At 36.2% G+C, this 18,719-nt stretch overlaps 2 protein-coding genes and 1 long non-coding RNA gene across 3 annotated transcripts in view; all 3 read right to left on the reverse strand.

The window, feature by feature from the left end:
• Positions 1-931: 931 nt before the first annotated feature.
• LOC121412486 (thyrotropin-releasing hormone-degrading ectoenzyme-like) lies at positions 932-11,256 on the reverse strand. Its single transcript, XM_041605300.1, has 9 exons — positions 11,227-11,256; positions 10,748-10,881; positions 10,040-10,243; positions 6,145-6,218; positions 5,720-5,821; positions 4,378-4,542; positions 3,668-3,808; positions 2,432-2,513; positions 932-1,284 (listed from the first exon to the last, which is right to left on the reverse strand). The coding sequence occupies exons 1-9, from the start codon at positions 11,249-11,251 to the stop codon at positions 1,120-1,122; spliced, it is 1,092 nt and encodes a 363-aa protein (XP_041461234.1). The 5' UTR covers positions 11,252-11,256; the 3' UTR covers positions 932-1,119.
• Positions 11,257-11,264: 8 nt separating this feature from the next.
• LOC121412560 lies at positions 11,265-12,596 on the reverse strand. Its single transcript, XR_005969633.1, has 3 exons — positions 12,549-12,596; positions 11,984-12,162; positions 11,265-11,315 (listed from the first exon to the last, which is right to left on the reverse strand). It is a non-coding gene; the product is annotated as an uncharacterized LOC121412560 (long non-coding RNA).
• A 336-nt stretch (positions 12,597-12,932) lies between these two features.
• The window catches only part of LOC121412487 (aminopeptidase N-like), a 32,087-nt gene continuing 26,300 nt past the window's right edge, over positions 12,933-18,719 (reverse strand). Inside the window, exons 4-8 of the mRNA XM_041605301.1 lie at positions 16,623-16,777; positions 15,267-15,380; positions 14,455-14,592; positions 13,307-13,372; positions 12,933-12,980 (exon numbers count right to left, since the gene is read on the reverse strand). Of these exons, the coding sequence (XP_041461235.1) occupies positions 12,933-12,980; positions 13,307-13,372; positions 14,455-14,592; positions 15,267-15,380; positions 16,623-16,777 (521 nt within the window). The remainder of the gene's footprint in view (positions 12,981-13,306; positions 13,373-14,454; positions 14,593-15,266; positions 15,381-16,622; positions 16,778-18,719) is intronic.

The following is an 18,719-nucleotide window of genomic DNA, read 5'->3' on the forward strand; positions in this document are numbered from 1 at the left end:
TTATTTATGTATTGATAAAACAGTTATAACAAGAAACTGTACACACTGACATTGGCCACCAACTCACAAAATGTTTCCATTAAATATATAATACCAAGACACAATATTAAATAATTAGATCAAATTATGAAAATACAAAATTTCTTTCAAAAATAGGACTACCTCAAACAATCCAATATAATTGTTTAATCTGTACACATCACACGATATCTATATATTCACATGATACACTTTACATGCATTTTTCTTTCCACATAGCGTTCTCTTCCAGTAGGGACTTCTAAAGCTGTCAATAAATACTTTACACTTGTGCTGAGAGTTTCAAATAATTTCTCATCCATGTTCTCCGTCAGACATTTACTAATACACTGAAATTTTCTTTTTCATAGTAATGAAAACACTGAGTATAAACATTTCTAATGAGGAAGTGTTGTTCTCTTCTATATTTTGATATATACAAACGACAAATAATATGCTTCCACTTCTTAACATTCTTTGTTTACCACTCTTTATTTTCACCTCAGGACATCTATCATGAATATAGATTCGCTGTAGCAGATATTGTCTTCAACTCCAATTCCTTGAGTATCTTATATTGTGTCTTTTCCATGCAGTTTTAAAGCACTTAATAATTTGCTCCACCAGATTTACGTTCAGTCTTGTAATCTTTTCTTTGTTTAAAGCAACTCTCACCTCACAGTTTGTTTCACATGCTAATGCCATTTTTTGTTGTCTTCAATGAAGTCCACATTGCACTTTCAGTCTGTTTCTGTATTGACAGAGTTCCATAAATGCCTCTCTTCTTTTCTCCACCTATCTTCACATAGATTTACCTCCCAATGCAAAAAATTTTCCATCCTTGTCCACTCTTCATTTTCTTTGTTTCCGAAGTGATTACCTTTCACATTCTCATGTCTTTAAGTTCCTGGCTTTAAACATTCATTCCTAAAATGTTTCACAGCAACAGCCAATTTGTCCTCACTTCCAATATAAAGCATCACTTCCATGTTCGTTCCATCGACTTGACAGCAACTCTGAAATATTCAAAGATCCTCTGCTTGTGATTACAACGCATCTAAAAGTACCCTTGATGTGGAGTATGAATCACTTCACCATTGTTCAAGAGTTTTCTCTCTTCCAGTTCTCAAGCCACTCCTCAATTTGTCCATAATTGTTCTCCATCCAGTTGATATTAGCCTTTGTCTTATCAACCGCTTGAAGGAAATTACTGAAACCAGCCAGGTTCTCCAAGTCTTCGTGTTTGCTTGACATAAAGGTCTCCAACTGGGGAAGATTTTCAGAAAAATAAAATGGAGTATTACCATCAATCAAAAAATATTCCACTTATATCATAAGAATATGAATAGCAGGGGTAGATCTAGCGAGATCATTAGATATGCTGTTTTTGGTGGGCTTACAATTGTGCACAAACAATATGGCTTATGAAACGGTTTTATATCGAACCGACTGGATCCGCTGCTGAATTTACAGAACACATGGATGAGCAGTTCAACATTATTTTAATTGCTCTCAAAAAAGTAATTTGGATGTAATAATTTTAAATGGAATTCACTTGACTGTTTGAGAAAAAATCTGTATTTCAATAAAGTATCTGCACGCATGGAGCGTTGTGGCCCAGTGGATTAGTCTCCGGACTCTGAAACAGAGGGTCGTGGGTTCGATTCCCAACCATGGCGTAATTTCCTTCAGCAAGAAATTGATCCACAATGTGCTTCACTCAACCCAGGTGAGGTAAATGGGTACCTGGCAGGAATTTATTCCTTGAAACGCAGCGCGCGTAACAGCTGCAGTGCTAAAGCCAGGGTAATTATGCTGCAATACTGTAGAGCGCTTAGAGACTTCTTACAAAGTAAGTATTATGCACTATAAGCAAGTGTAATTAATTAATTTGTTGGAAGTTTTGTAATTATAATTATGTAATTATACTTATGATTTTGTTATCAACAATAATTAGCTCTCTCTCTTTTCACTTTACAGTTTGTTTTTCTTATAAACCACATTAAAAGGAATGAATGGTGTAACATATGGATGAAAGAAATGTAATTTGATTCAAAATATTTTTTTTTAATTAATGCCATTTTTTGAAGAGGACCAAAATGATTATGCAGTTGAAAAATAAGACTAATTAAAACATTCAATATTCCAAAACAGTTTTATTATATTCAGTGAAATATCAGGTATGTCACTGGAGGAATATTTTCTTTATTTCCTCCACTTTCCAATTAAAAAACAGGAATACTGCTTTTCAGTTCTAAGTGGAATATTGTACAATGTGAAGCCTTTGCACAATCAATATGATTGATGTAGTTTACCGTTAAGCACACATGAAATCCCTCTATGGATTTACAAAAATTTTAATTGTGCAAGAAAACAAAATCATCTGAATTATTTTGTTGATGTGGTAACTTACCTCTTCGAGTTGGTATTGTGTGTTAAACCATTCAGTCACAGCTGTGATTATGTTTCCCATTAAAAACAAACCAGATCCATATCTACATGCATAAAGAATGATTCAGTTATAGAGAAATGATTTAGGGAAAATCTCTCGCAGTCTTTAGTATATCGTAAGATTAATTTTTGGTGCATTTCTCATGTGAAAGCTTAGTGAAATCACTTTACAATAATCATTATCATATGATCAGCAGCAGCAGCAGTCATCATCATCATCACCATCATCATCAGCAGCAGCAGTCATCATCATCATCAACAGCAGCAGTCATCATCATCATCATCATCATCATCAACAGCAGCAGTCATCATCATCATCATTATCATCAGCAGCAGCAGTCATCATCATCATCAACAGCAGCAGTCATCATCATCATCACCATCATCAGCAGCAGCAGCAGTCATCATCATCATCATCATCATCATCATCAACAGCAGCAGTCATCATCATCATCATCATCATCATCAACAGCAGCAGTCATCATCATCATCATCATCAACAGCAGCAGTCATCATCATCATCATCATCATCATCAACAGCAGCAGTCATCATCATCATCATCATCATCATCATCAACAGCAGCAGTCATCATCATCATCATCATCATCATCATCATCATCATCAACAGCAGCAGTCATCATCATCATCATTATCATCATCAGCAGCAGCAGTAATCATCATCATCACCATCATCAGCAGCAGCAGCAGTCATCATCATCATCACCATCATCATCACCATCATCATCACCATCATCATCATCACCATCATCATCAACAGCAGCAGTCATCATCATCATCATTATCATCATCAGCAGCAGCAGTCATCATCATCATTATCAACAGCAGCAGTCATCATCATCATCATCATCATCATCATCATCATAATCATCAACATCACCACCATCATCATCATCAGCAGCAGTCATCATCATCATCACCATCATCATCAATCATCACCGTTCATTGTCATCATACCCGTCATCTACTTCGTAATAATCATTGCAGCCCTTATCTTCAAAGTCATCTCTTCGCTTACCATTATCTCAATAACCATCATTATCACTCCTCTTTCACACTGGCAAATCATATATATATTATTCTCACTGAAGTGGTCAAAACTGTTTTGATTTTTTTCCTCCTCTTCTTTTAATCATTGGAAAAGGGTGTTGGAATGGAATCTACGAAAGTTCTCCATACCTATTTTTCAACAAATTCCATTGGTCCCTGAAGAAATTCCAAGCCAGGAACCCACCAATAGGATTCCGTGATACATACTGGAACACACTGACTGCATCAGTCAGAGTAAGCTGCTCAGGATCAAGAGTGCGGGATAAAAGTCTGGGTGGATGAACAATAATAATAAAGGCAATTCTTCAAGGTGTTAGGAGTTTGAAGGGTGAGATATAGGTTGAGGTTTATCATTGATTCATTAGCATATGGTATTGTGCAAGAAATAAAAGAAAAAGATAAAGGAATGAAATGTCAAAAGAAGATAAGAAATCAACCCCATTGACATGTTTATCTCATGTGTATTGCTGCAAGGCACGAAGTGTGCATATCCAATTTTACTGGTGCAACATTAATTGAATAACCATGGTAACAAAGATATACATGTAGGTAACTACAAACTATCATTTTTCAAATGTTTTGAGTGATGGATATATGATATTTCCATTTTAGTACATATTATCTTACAAGTTATCTGTCTTCCGATGTTGATGAATATGATCCTCTGGTTAGCAGTCCACTTCCAGTGGAGTATAACAGATTCCTTTTCTGCACACTATTGCTTAGAACATAACCATCACTACCGTGCTTTATTTCACAGAATGTTTGCTAGGGGTTCCATATCAGTGTCATACATCGGGAGGGGAGTACCTTTTTCCTGATGAAAAAATTCTACTCACCTGTTAATAAGCCAAGGTTCCCCCGTGGCTGTGAGTGCCGCCAACCAATGTTTAGCTTCGGCTGGTGAGCTAGCTTTGTAGGAATCCCAGGTAGAGTCCCATATCTCAGGTCCTCCAGAGGCCACCCGTGTGCTATAGGCGAAGCTCCGGTAATCGGGAGGAATCCTTTGAAGAAAAAGGGCCGGGTCAGATATATAGAGTGATGGTTCTATTCTAATGTTTAAACAACTTTGCAGATGATACATTACTCAAATCCTATTAGGAAACGATTGTAACAAGCACTTGAGCACTACAAATAAAAGAGGTCACTTGGCAAATAACATGATGTATGCAGTGGCGTACAGATAGGGGGGCTTGCCCCCCCCAAAAAAAAAAATCACAACCAAGAAAAAAAGAGAGAAGGATGAAATATGATATTTTCTGAATATTGTGTAAAAATTTATGAAAATTTTTTGTGATGAATATGTCAAAATTTTTGCAAGCCCGCCTCGCTCGCAACTTTTTAAATAAATTTTGCCCACTAACCCATATCGTGCCCCCTCAAAATTTTGATCATTATGCCACTGTATGCGTGCATGTATAGGAATGGTCTAAGATTACAATTCTGAAATCAAAGATATCTGACTTGAAATTTTCATTTTCATCAGTATTACCGAATCCATTCCTGGTGGATACTACCATTCATTATCAATTAAGGGATGAATTACTAACAGATGTTAATGTAAAAACAAAACATTCTCTCATAATAACGGGAATCATGGAGCACTTTTTCCGAAAATAAGCCCGAAATAAAGGTATTTGTTACAGGATAACTTTGAAAACATTTTGAATCAACGCAGTTAAAATGCTTTTCTGAAAACAGAAAATAAATTCCTGTTGAAGTGACGGATCTAAGAAAATTAGATAAGTAAGTTGGAAGATAACTATTTTATTGAATTAATGAATCCAACAAAATTTGATGAGAACAAAAGGTTAACCTCTTCTGATATCCAAGAACTTATAAACTAAAAGGATAATGATGTTGTTTGAAGGTTTGCATGGTGGCATGTACAATTGCTGATGTGGTTTACGGTACACCATGTGGAGTGTTATAGAAACAGTGGATAGAAGAGAAGAAGTGGATAGGCGAGAAAGTGGAGATTTGAGAATAGAGTATTCTTTCTTGAAAATAGTCCTGAAAAGGACTGTAAACCAGAAGGAATGTTGAGTGAGAACAGCTTGAGTAGTAGAGCTGATGAGGAGATGCTGGCTTGAGTCGGCGAGTAGAGATGATGAGTAGTAGAGAGACTTGACGTTTCGGACAGGTTGACTGTCCGTCTTCAGGAGTCAACTTAGTACTTACTCATGGCCATTTGAAAAGTTTCTAAATAAGTCCTTTGTTTTGTCTATACATCTTTCATGCCCATATGCACACATCTGTTGGAGAATCATCACTCGTAATAACCTGGTAAGATCAAATATAATGAGATTAACAATCAATTATTGACACCCTCTGTCAAAAATTAGCCCAAAATGATACCCATGAACAGCATCATTTTATTTGATTTATTCAAATTCAACTTTCTTCAAAATGGGAAGGTTGATAATACAATCACACATTTCTTTTACCAAGCATTCAAGATCATTTCCTTTTTTATTTGTCTTGATCAATCAATACTTTATCGAATAAAAAGGTCCAGGGGAACATACAAACATTTGACCATTTTATTGGATTTTAAAGTTGCTTGACATTCTTGACAATTATCTTATAACTAGCTATTCATTTACTTTTTCTGATGTGGTCCAGTGTTGTTCCATCCCACGTAATCATAAACAGTCTGAGCTTGGTGAAGAATATAATCCTAAAATGAACACAAATACAAAGAGGGAAATATTATTTGTTATTAGGCTCTACCAAAGTCAAAATGGTGGAGAGGATCCTTTCAATACTACTACTACTACTACTACTACTACTACTACTACTACTACTACTACTACTACTACTACTACTACTACTACTACTACTACTACTACTACTACTACTACTACTACTACTACTACTACTACTACTACTACTACTGCTACTACTACTACTACTACTACTACTACTACTACTACTACTGCTACTGCTACTACATGTACTACTACTACAGGGGCGGATCCAGCCTTTGCCAATAGGGGGGGCCCGGAATTTTTTTCAGCCATATTTTCCCCGATCGGCCGCTCGAATATGATTTTTGCCGGGATTTTTTGTTTCTTTGAAGGGGTAGTCCTAATGGTCACTTTTTAGCTTTATTCTTATGAAACATAAATGTATAATACCATAACCCTTATTTATATAATGCGAGCGCGAAGCGCGAGCTAATTTTTTTGGAAATCTTATGTACTTTTTCCTAAAATTTTGAACATTCTGGGAAATGTTTGTCTTCCTGAAAAAAAAAAGATGTGTATGCAAGTTAATAATTACTACGAACGTAAAGAGTGAGCAGAATGAAGTGATGGAAAAGGTACTGTTTTAAATACTTGCTTGGAATTAGCCATGAAGACGTTACACATTTTTAAAAATCAAATAATGCGAGCGCGAAGCGCGAGCCGAAATTTTTTTACATTTTTACCTAAGGAATGGAAATTCTTAGCACGTTTTGTTTAACAGAATAGGTATATAATTAAACATGCGAGCACGAAGCGTGAGCAAGAAATTTCGAGATTTAGACCTACTGAACAAGACACTCTATTCAATTAGTTTTGTAAATCATGAAAAGGATGAGTAAGTGGGGATCTTCCTTACATTAATAATGCGAGCGCAGAGCGCGAGCAGAAAATTTTTGTATACGTTTTGAACTGCTCGAAATTGTACCTGTTATGGACTGTTTGCATTTAGCCATGAAGACGTTACATATTTCAACATTCAAATATTGCGAGCGCGAAGCGCGAGCTGAAAAATTTGACCTTTTTTACCTGAATAATGGAAATGCTAAGCACTTTTTGTAATCTTGGAAGGACTCTAGGTATTTAAACTAAACTTTATTGATGCGAGCACGAAGCGCGAGCGGAAAAATTCTGGACACTCTATTCATGTTTTGTAAATCATGAAAAGGATAAGTTATTTATCCGCGAGCAGACACTTTTTGATATTGTGATCTGAAACTGGATAATGATTTAAATAGAGAACAATCTGCATATCTGAATTAACGCGTGTTTTAGATTTCGACCTAGAATTTGGTATTCTAAGTACCTTTCTTATCATGAAAATCAATAAAGCGAGCGCAAAGCGCGAGCTAAAAATATTTGATATTCCCATCTAACAAAGGGTCAATTTAAGCTCTGTATTGTAAACACTTTGTGGGAAAATTGTGAATCGTGATGGATGACAGTTAAAAAAGAGCTAATGTATTTTATTATTATTACTTTGAGTTTTTACATAGGACCGGGACATTATGTCATCATAAGAAAATGATGACTATCTTCCTATTTCTCTTCCTAAGCATGAGAGCGCGAAATCTGTTAATATTATGGCCTGAAAACTGGACATTTAAAGCACTTTTGTAATTATGCATAAAATGCATGATATCTATCAATGCGAGCGGAAATCGCGAGCCGAAATTTTTGATAAACTGTCATCAAAGTAGTTTGATTTAGAAATAATATTGGGATACATAACTCACTAATCAAAATGCTAGCGTGCAGCGCTAGCTGATACGTTTTGACAATCTGACCTGAATAGGGAACTTTTTGAGAACTTTATGGAATACAGGAAAATAATAGGTACCTGACAAATCAAATTTTGCGAGCGCGCAGCGCAAGCAGAAAATGATAATATTCAGACCATAACACAGACATTTTTACAGAGCACTTTTTTAAAATCAATTTGTAAATCAAACAAAATAATGAAAGTTCAATTTCCCAGCTGAAATATGTTTTGTATATTGACTTCAAAGTTTGATATTTCAAGCTCCATATTGAGCAAGATATGCAAATCCCCTAAAAGACAATAAGAGCGCGAAGCGCGAGCGAAAATTTTATATCCTAACAAATAGAATTTTCAAAAAATTATTTTCAAAGTCTTCCCCTCATGTTATTTTATTCAATCATGTTCCTCCTCTTATGTTTGCCTTTCTTCTTTTCTCCTCTCTTTTCCTTCCTTTTCTATTTTTCCTTTCTTTTTCCTTTTTTCTTTTTTTTTTGCTCCGCCAATAGGGGGGGGGGGGGGCCCGGGCCCCTCGGGCCCCCCTGGATCCGCCTATGTACTACTACTTCTACTACTACTACTACTACTACTACTACTACTACTACTACTACTATTGGTATTTGTAATAGTAGTAGTAGTAGTTGTAGTAGAAGTAGTATAGTGGTGGTGGTAGTAGTAGTAGTAGCTACTCCCCGCTAAATGCGGGGCTCCTGGCTTAAAGCAGGGAAAACATTGCTATGTATAAAACATTGCTCTGTTAGTAGTAGTAGTACTAGTATTAGTATTAGTAGTAGATGTAGTAGTAGCAGTAGTAGTAGTAGTAGTAGTAGTAGTAGTAGTAGTAGTAGTAGTAGTAGTAGTAGATGTAATAATAACAGTAGTAGTATTGTTATAATATATGTTGACCTTGATCATGATTACAATAGCAAAACTGATTACTCACAAGTAGATATCAAACCTGATAATAAAGTGGTATTTAAAGGGGAATGAAACCTTTGGAACAAATAGGCTTGTGTAGAAACAGAAAAATCAAAGAATAAGAATAAAGAAAGTTTGAGAAAAATCGGACAAATAGAAAGTTATGAGCATTTGAATATTGCAATCACTAATGCTATGGAGATCCTCACATTGGCAATGCGACAAGGATGTGTGATGTCACTGATGAACAACTTTCCCTTTGGTGGACTATAAAATACCCTCAAAATGTCTCTTTTGCTTTTTCTTATGATGATACAAACTCTTTATCCATGATGTATTCTTAAAAAAATATGTATTACATGCCCTCATGTAGACAGAACACATGATTTATGGATAGATGTGATAAAAGAGGCAATTCTAGTGAAATATATACTAAAGTAATGGGGAGAGTTGTTCACAAGTGACATCACACATCTTTGTCGCATTGCCAATTTGCTATCTTCATAGCATTAGTGATCGCAATATTCAAATGCTCATAACTTTCTCATTATTTGTCCGATTTTTCTCAAACTTTCGTTGATCTGTTTCTTTGATTTTTCTGTTTTCACACAAGCTATCTTGTTCCAATGGTTTCATTCTCCTTTAATCACCTTTGCGCATTTGTATCTGTTAGAAACATGTATATACAGTTTTCTAATGTCCTATCTAATGAAGATATGAACACATCATTTCAAAAATGAAAGAAGCCTGAATTTCACAGCTCTTCTGTTACTTGAAATGAACTCTAAAATAAGGAAGAAGAAGATAATGATTGTGATATGGTGATGTAGATGAAGAAGAAGATGAAAATGAAGAAAAAGAGGATCAAGAAGTAGAAGAATAAAAGGAAATAAGGAGTTAAAGAGAAGGAAAGGGAGAAAGAGAGTGGGAAAAGCAGGAGAACTAGGCCTAAATGAGGGCAAGGACAAATAAAGATTTAAAAAAGATAAGGAATAGAGCTAATCTTGGTTTCAGTCCAACTTTCTTCATAGTTCTCTGCTTCTTGCCATGCACGAAGCTAACCCAAATTCAACAAACCTTGAAGATTCCATAGACAGGCGTTGTTCTTAGCATGCGGTCAATGTATTTAAATGTAACTATGGCGCCCTTCCAAGGGACATAGTCCATCTCACTCTCAAGGTATCTAGTCAGGTCAAGAGCAACAGATAAGTTCAGACGACCTTCTGTTGCCAAGCTGAACACGTCGTCAATCAGCGCGGCACGACTGGCTGGTGAGATGACCTGTGCAAAAAAAAGAAAAAAAAGAAACAGGAAACGTTAGATCAATAACAAGGTCCAAAACCTCCCAACCTATTAATTAACGTTTCATGGAAACGAAACTGCAAATAAAACTAAGAAAGAAACATTTAGATGCAAGGTAACAAGAACCTTCAAAACGTTTGTGAAATGCTATAATTTTGTTAATGTACAGCACGATATAATACCCTGCTAATCGCATTTGTTAATTTAGAGTCTAATTTAACAAATGCGATTAGTAGGGTAATTGTTAGACTGAAATAATGCTAGTCACACATTAGGGGGTTTACTCATATTTCAGACAGTGGATAGCTGGTGAGTATAGAAAACAAAATGGAAGGTTCATGTTATTCAAGAATATAGACGTTAAATAAATATAGCATGTTTGCATCACAAAACAAAGTGAAAGATTGAGATTAAATTCTATTTTTTAATTCTCTGTCTTAGCTCTGCAGGGCTGGATGGACAAACATGTCAACAATCATTTACCGTGTGGTCATCCATTAGCTGCCGCGAGAGAAGCCGCCAGTTGTGGATGTGATAATTGGTCCTGAAGAAACCAGTCCTATTGACATTCACCAATATCCACTGATCACGTTGGACATTGGGGATCGCAAATCGTCCTTGAATGAAAGTTTTAAAAAGCTAAGAGATATATTTACTGGAAAGAAGATATTAATATCATTGAGAAAAAAGCACTCATTATCAGTTCAAATCGCACTATGATTGTTAAATTTTGGAAAAAAATAAAGCATGAAATCTTATTCATATGATTCCTATGTTGATTGCCAAAAAATTGCTAATAAACATTTTTTCTTTATATTCTTCTTCCTATGGACTACAGGCCAAGTCATAGGCTGATTGCGTGTTATAAACGATGCTCGAAAATTTACAAACATTAAATAGAATTATGATGAAGTGACTGATTTGTGATGTCAGGAGTGGGATAAGTTGAATGACATACGAACCTTCTCTCGTATTCAACCAGTACATATACGGGGAGATAATGTCATTACTAGCAGCTGATGAAAACGTCACCGGAATAGGCCAAATATATCTACAACATTCGAAATAAAAGTTTATTTACATAGATGAAATAATATGTAGTGATTGAATGTTCAAACTAATTTTCAGGTCATGAAAACATCAGATAGGAACTGATATCAATGTATATTTTGATAATGTGTTTGTTATTATATCATTGTTTACTTTATTTCGAATGACTGACTTTGTCTCGAAAAGCTCAGGTAATTCTTGTCTCGACTAACGGTTTGCTAATACGAGTACAATGTAGTCACGATAGTAGAAAGATAAATTTATGGATTTGGACTCCATGGTTTTAGTTACTGAATGCCTTTAACACTTACATTCTATTCTATCTTGCTTTCATATGCTACCTACAGTCACACAAAATAAAGCGACTCAAATTCGACTGCTGTTATGTCACTGGAAATAAATATATAACATAATAAGTCTTGGTCGGTCTGGTCTGGCATAACTTTGGTACTGATCAGGAGGGTGTTTCATGAAAGTTGTCAGCACTAACTGAATTGTCACTGCTGACGATTTCAGCGAAATCCTTGGTTTTGATTGGCTGACAGGCACTGGCTCTGACTGTTATTATGGTTACTGTCGGAGAAAGACAACTTGTCAGTGCTGACAACTTTCAGGAAACAGTCCCCAGATATCCTTGTCACGTTCATTTGACCCAAATCATTGTCTTACTTGTACTTTGATTCAGCGACCTCTGTCTTTCCCCTGTCCAATAAGAAATGCTCCTGATGAAGACAAACCATGTCATGACCACAGTCACGTGACACAGTAACTACAGGATAGCCCATTTGACCTAACCATGGCGCCATAAGTTCGCTGATATCCCGGTACTGGCCGTGAGCCTGAGTTACCTGAAACACAACAAAAAATACATAATACAGTTTTGAAGTACTTTCTGCATTATATATTTTTTTCCTCAACATTCAACGTAATATACGAACTTGTATCAGTTCAGAAATCATAAAAGATACATAGAATATTTGTTTCATCTCTCTCGTTTTATCACCTAGTATTACTTGGTTAACCTTTTAAATCCTCGGGTATTTTATGCAAACGTGAATACACAGTACTCTTCGATTAATAAACTTAAGCAGTGTTCCTTTCAAATGTAAAACCTTTTTTTTTATCAACGAGGGTGTATTTCAATTTATGCAATACAATTCTCCTTTCAGTAGAGTGAGAATTATTATCAAACGTGGATAACAAAAATAAAATTTTCAGATATTTCAATACGTACCGAAGATATTGCCCGCCAAATATCCCATGCGTCAGCATTACCATATTGCTTGTTCTGGAGGAAGACCTGGTATTCAGATTTGGAAAGAGAAAGAGATTGAAGGAAATTAGCATAACGGAACATAAACAAAATGTTTCAAGATACAGCAAAAGTAACAATAGCAAACTATTTTGTTTAAATCTTAGTTGTTAAATATTGTGTAAAATCTGAGATTGTATATCTTTCCCCTCTCTCACAAAACCTACTAATAATAGTATTTGCCATATTAAGGTTTGAGTGATTAAGGTAATAAATGATTTAGTGGCACTTATCACTGATACTAAGTCAAAGTATTACGTATAAGATTTAATATGATAATGACATTTAAATCAAAGTTATTAAATCCTAACTCATCCTTAATTGTCTTGACTGGTAAGTGGTTTCGATACAAATCTATTAATAATAATAATATTAATAAAAAAATAATGATAAGTTTTATTTACCCAGGGTAGCCACTACAGTAAGGTAACTGCTCTACACGCGGGAAACTGCATGTTATTATTACCCTTCTCCAATCTAAATGCTGAGTGTCTAGCAAGAAGGCAGAAGATCTCATCAGTGTTTGGTATGACTCGGCATGATCGAGCCCACGACTTTCCGTTCATGAGGCGGGCGCTCTACAACTGAGCCACCATGCCCGATCTTTGTTTATCTAAATTACCAAACAAGAAGACCAATATATATTTATTTTATTCTTATTGTTCTTTGTGATGACTTACCTCAAGACCCTCCTTAAAGGTTTCATATCTTATGCTGTGTTGAAGCATTCGAAGAATGGCCGGACTCTGCAACAAAAACAGATGAAAAGAATCTTTCGTATCTTGAAATAACAACGTTCAAATTGTTAATAATGTCAATATTTTTCTACATAATTTGGACTTAGAAGCTTTTTCCCTTGACAGTTTAATGTCACAAATTTCTTCAGTGACAGTTGGTAAATTATCAAAATGCCTCACATACTTCTACTTTTGAGATCTTCAGATCTTCAATTATCAAAATGCCTCACATACTTCTACCTTTTAGATCTTCAGTTCTTTGCCCTTTTTGACGAAAGGAAGTGAAACAAAAGTATTTTTTATGTAAAATTATAGAGTAGTATATTGTGTATTCGTTCTTTTACTTGCAGCATTTCTTTTTCATGGGGAAATTCCCAAAAGTATAATTTCTTTAATAATAATAATAATTAGACTTATATTGCGCCAAATCCACTCTGTAGAGTGCTCAAGGCGCTTTTTAGGAAATTGTAAAAGAAATTAAGAAGAATTGAACAGAAATGTTTTGGGGTAATGTTTAAAAGTATCAGAGGTCAAGCACTGTTTGATGTTTTGAGGGAGGCTATTCCATAGCTTAGAGGATGAGTAAACAAATGATCTTTCACCCCAGGTTTTGGAAACTTTGGGGGTAACAAGAGAATTGGAAAAGGAGGAACGTAAAGGTCTTGAAGGGGTATAATTTTTGATCAGTGAAATAAGGTACTGGGGAGATGAGCCATGAACACAATGGAAAGTTAACAACAAAATCTTGAACATAATACGCTGTTTTACAGGGAGCCAATGTAAGGATCTTAAAATAGGAGTAATGTGAGTGCGTCTGGTGGACAGAGAAACGATGCGAGCGGCAGCATTTTGAAGTTTCTGAATTTTGACTAACTGATTCTGGGGTAGATTAAACAAAAGGGAGTTTCCAAAATCGATTATACTTTATATTATACTTTCCAATACTTCAAGACAAAATAAGAAACAATTACTCCTAGGTCACGGTGTCATATCTGACACAAGAGTATAAAGCTTTTTGAAATATGTTTCTTGGAATTATATAGATTTAGATAGAGAAGTGTTGATACCCAAAAGTGTAAGGTCTATCTTACTTTCTGATAGCTGATCATGTCAAAGTTGTCCATGATGTCACCCACTTTAGTAACAGGTTGCTGGATAGGATGTGACGTCACCAAGGAATCCAGTTTCATTACCATCTGCAAATCCTTCACCACAAATTGCTCATCCCACTGTGAGGTACAATGGGAGGGGGGGGGGGTATATTCATAAAACAAAATAAGTAAGTCTTTTTGTATTCTTATTAGGCCCACATAGACCGTATAATGCATATTTGGACGATTACTATGATTAAATCAACTTAACTGGAATTAAATTAAACTTCCAACTTAAGATTGAATTAGTGTCAAGATTAGACCCAGATTTCATAATTGTACAGTAAGAAATATGATGCAAACATTGGTTGATAGTCTAATATTATAACATTGATTAAGTTCAACTTAATTCAAACTAATTTTTTTATAGAACTCCAGTTGCCATCTGAACTTTGCGGACCATACAACTTCCTATTGCCCACTCTGGAAAGAGTTCTTCAAGGGCGAAGCAACTACCCCACCTTATTTAAATACTTCGGACTCCACAACCTACCATTGCCCACTCTGAAAGGAGTTCTTCAAAGACAAACTTTCCTATGATTGTCGCACTGAACACCTCGGACTTTACAACTTACTATTGGTCACCCAAGAAAGAGTTCTACAAGGCTAACAAGGATGATCTTTCCATGATTGTCCCAACTTACCATCTAAACTCTTCGAATTTCACATTTTACCATTGCTTACTCTGAAAGGACAATCTTTCTTATGATTACCCATCTATCCATCAAAACTCTTCGGACCTCACAACTTACCATTGCCCACTCTGGAAATAGTTCTTCAAGAGCGATCTTTCCCATGACTGTCGCAAAGCATTCCTTCAGCCAAAGCTCATCCCAATAAACCTGAGTAACCAAGTTACTATACCACTGCAACGAAACAGATAGAAATCTGATGAAAAAATATAGCTCTTATTACAAATCATACATGAATTGATAAATGCCGAGACTGCCAAGTCATTGGAGCAGTCACAAGTAATCAACAATATCAACAGACCATTCTATTAGTCATAAGTAATGGGAATAACTTTATTTTCATTTATCCCCATGCATCTATCAAGAATTCAGAACTTAAAAAAAAAACAATGAATACGTTTCCTCAGGGGAAGCATGGAGGATTTGATATCTGAAAAGGGCTACTAACCCCTGTATTAGTGTATTACTCGATGTTGTACAGACCCTATCACCATGAGAATTAAGCAGGCAACAGCTAGTTTCACACATCGGATGTTTTTAAATGTTTGCTCATCTTCGTGTCAATTACAGTGAATATACATATTTTTCAACACCAATTCTTCCAGTGATTTCCCTTCCTATCTGTAATCTTGACACACTGCTCGTCACAACTGTAGCTGAGGAAACGACAATCGATCGGATAGATCACCGTTTTGTATCGATCACTGTAGGTACCTTCTTGTCGTATAGCAACACTTCCGATACTTTTTCAGCATGGCAGGAATTAGCCTTTTTACTTTCGTACTTTTTCAAACATAAAATTAAGAATGGGTAATGCGCACGAACCATAAGCAGTACAATATCATAAACAAGACTGTATAATTTGCATTAAGTCAAGTTGTAACGTCCAATAAAATTAGTGTAACTTTACAACGTTGATTTATTTAATAGTTTTGAAGTATAGGTAACCACAGACCCTTTTATCTACATCCCTGACCCTGATGACTGCCCGATGATCATTAAGATGATGGTTTAAACTTTTGTCCATAAAAAATGCTCGTTAAAGACTTTCGATACTCAAAGTCGTTATCAGTCTTAATGTTTGACACGAATTGTATCACCTTGTTTGACGAAGGGTAAGCCTGCATAACATGCTTAATATGAATCTTAACCTTGAAATGTGAAGAAAAACATTCTGAAATGTCCTTCAGGCAAAAGCAAGGTAAAAGGTGAAATCTAAAATTATTCCCATTGACATATTCTGCTAATTAAAAAATGTAAAACATAAGGCCCTAGGTCTTAATTATGACTCAAGTTTATATATAAAGGGCAGAATAGAATGACAATCTTACACTGTACTTTATTCACCATTGTACCCAGCTTTAACAAAACCTTCTAACGTTGACTGGAGTGACTATTAAAGAGAAATGGTTCTACCTGATGGCCAAGTTCGTGAGCGATTACAAAAGCTATCTCTTGAAGTGTTTCTGTCGGTGTCTCTCGTTCATCGTAAAGCATGTATGATTCTCGGTATGTCACCAGCCCCCAATTCTCCATACCAGCTACTACAAGCTGGGGCAAGGCTACCATGTCTGAAACGAACAATAGTTTCCAGAAGATTGTTAGAAATGTATTTTTAAAATTAAATTTTACACATTATGTAGCATCGCTACTATCCCCAAATGTAGGGGGCACATTTACCCCCGGAAATTTTTTTTTTCTAATACAAATTTTGAATGAATTAAAATAGACCACAAATACTAGGGGGGACATTTGATATTGTGCCCCCCCTTTCAAAATTGTAAGGGGACGCGTCCCCCTGGGACTTCCGTCCATGCATGCATTTATCTACAGCGCGTCCCAAAAAAATGTCCTTCTGATTGAACACTAAATTATTTCTAAAATAAAGAATTCTTCCAAATTTGATACCTATATTTTGAACTCATGTGAAAATTTCATTGGTCTTGCATCAGTGGTTTTGAATAGAGAGTCTATTATGTAACAAGAGTGCATTTTAGCCCATTCCAAGTTTGAACCAAAGAAGATACACAACAAAATGCAACATAAAATACAAAGTACCTTATTGTGTTTTTCTCTTTTATTTAAGTTTAACAACTTTGTTAATGCTTTTGTTTTCAAGAAGGTGAAATAAAGTTCAACTGTCTTATTAAAAAATAAACAAAAGTTCAGTTCCACTGGTTGTCTTTGCTTTCACAGAATCTATTTCATTTGCAGTTTGTCAAACTCGAACTTCAATCTTTAATGTCCTCCAGCACGTCCTTCCACCTGACTTCCATCCAGGTTGATGCAATGATGTGCCCTGTTGATCATGGAATGAACAGCACGCCTGACGATTCTTGTCCTTCTCAAGGCAGTGACTTCATTGGTGATGCGTGTGGTCAGATCCTGGATGTTCAGAGGGGGTGTTGTGTAGACCTTTGACTTCAAGTACCCCCAAAGACAAAAGTCACAAGGGGTTAAATCCGGGGACCTTGGCGGCCACTCTACACCATGCCCCAATCCGACGACTCTGTTGGGAAAAAGTTCTTGGAGTCTTTCCCTAACCCTGACTGTACGGTGTGCAGGGGCCCTATCCTGGCACCACCAAAGTCGTGGCACTGCTCCATTTCGACCCCTCCCATATCTTGCATGCAATTCTGGGGGCAACAACGTCATTGATCATATTCAGGTATGCCGCTCCAGTGACATTCTGTTGAAAAAAGTAAGGCCCGATGAGGTGGTTGTTCCCTAACATGCCAATCCACACAGTAACTTTCTCCTTAGAATGTGGAACATCATAGGTGAAATTTCTAGGCTTGTTCTCCTTGTCAGCATAGTGGCGTACATTTCTGGTGTTCACAGTGCTGTCCATCCGGAATGTTGCCTCGTCTCCAATCAGAACCTCAGAGATGAATCGCTGCGGCCTGTTGATAAGCCATTGAGCAAATGCCAATCTTCTCTGAAGATCACCTGGAAGGAGGGTGTGCCTAATTTGCATCTGGTAGGGGTGCCACTTCAAATCAAGCTTGGTAATCCTGTTGAAAGTTGATTTCGTCAAGTTCAGGGGGTTACGACGAGCACTTAGAGTGGGATTCGCCTCAAGAGCTTGCCTGACCTGTCTGATGTTGTGCAAACTTCGTCCTGAACGCCGTCTACCAGATCTTCCTTTGTTTCTGTTCTCGCTGGTACCAAACTCTTGATACTTGATGTAATTTCTCCTAATGGTCTTGGTACAAGGCAGAGGCTGATCTGGGAATTGCCTTTGAAAAGCACGTTGTGTGGCAACAAGGCTGTGTGTTTGCTCATACTTTAAAACGAGGAATGCCCTTTGACGGGCAGTAAGTTGTCGGCCGACCATACTGGAATCAGTCAAAAGTCAATGTTACTATGTTAAAATCTATCTAAAAGCTGTCTAAATCTTCCATCCAGCAAGTTCATTACAAAAGAAGATAAGGAATGGATAAAACCTGGTTCATTTTATTCTTATTCTAATTTCTAAATTCAAATATTTAATTAATCTCTACAACTGTCCAT

This window comes from Lytechinus variegatus, chromosome 4 (genome assembly GCF_018143015.1).
Source record: "Lytechinus variegatus isolate NC3 chromosome 4, Lvar_3.0, whole genome shotgun sequence".
NCBI lineage: Eukaryota > Metazoa > Echinodermata > Echinoidea > Temnopleuroida > Toxopneustidae > Lytechinus > Lytechinus variegatus.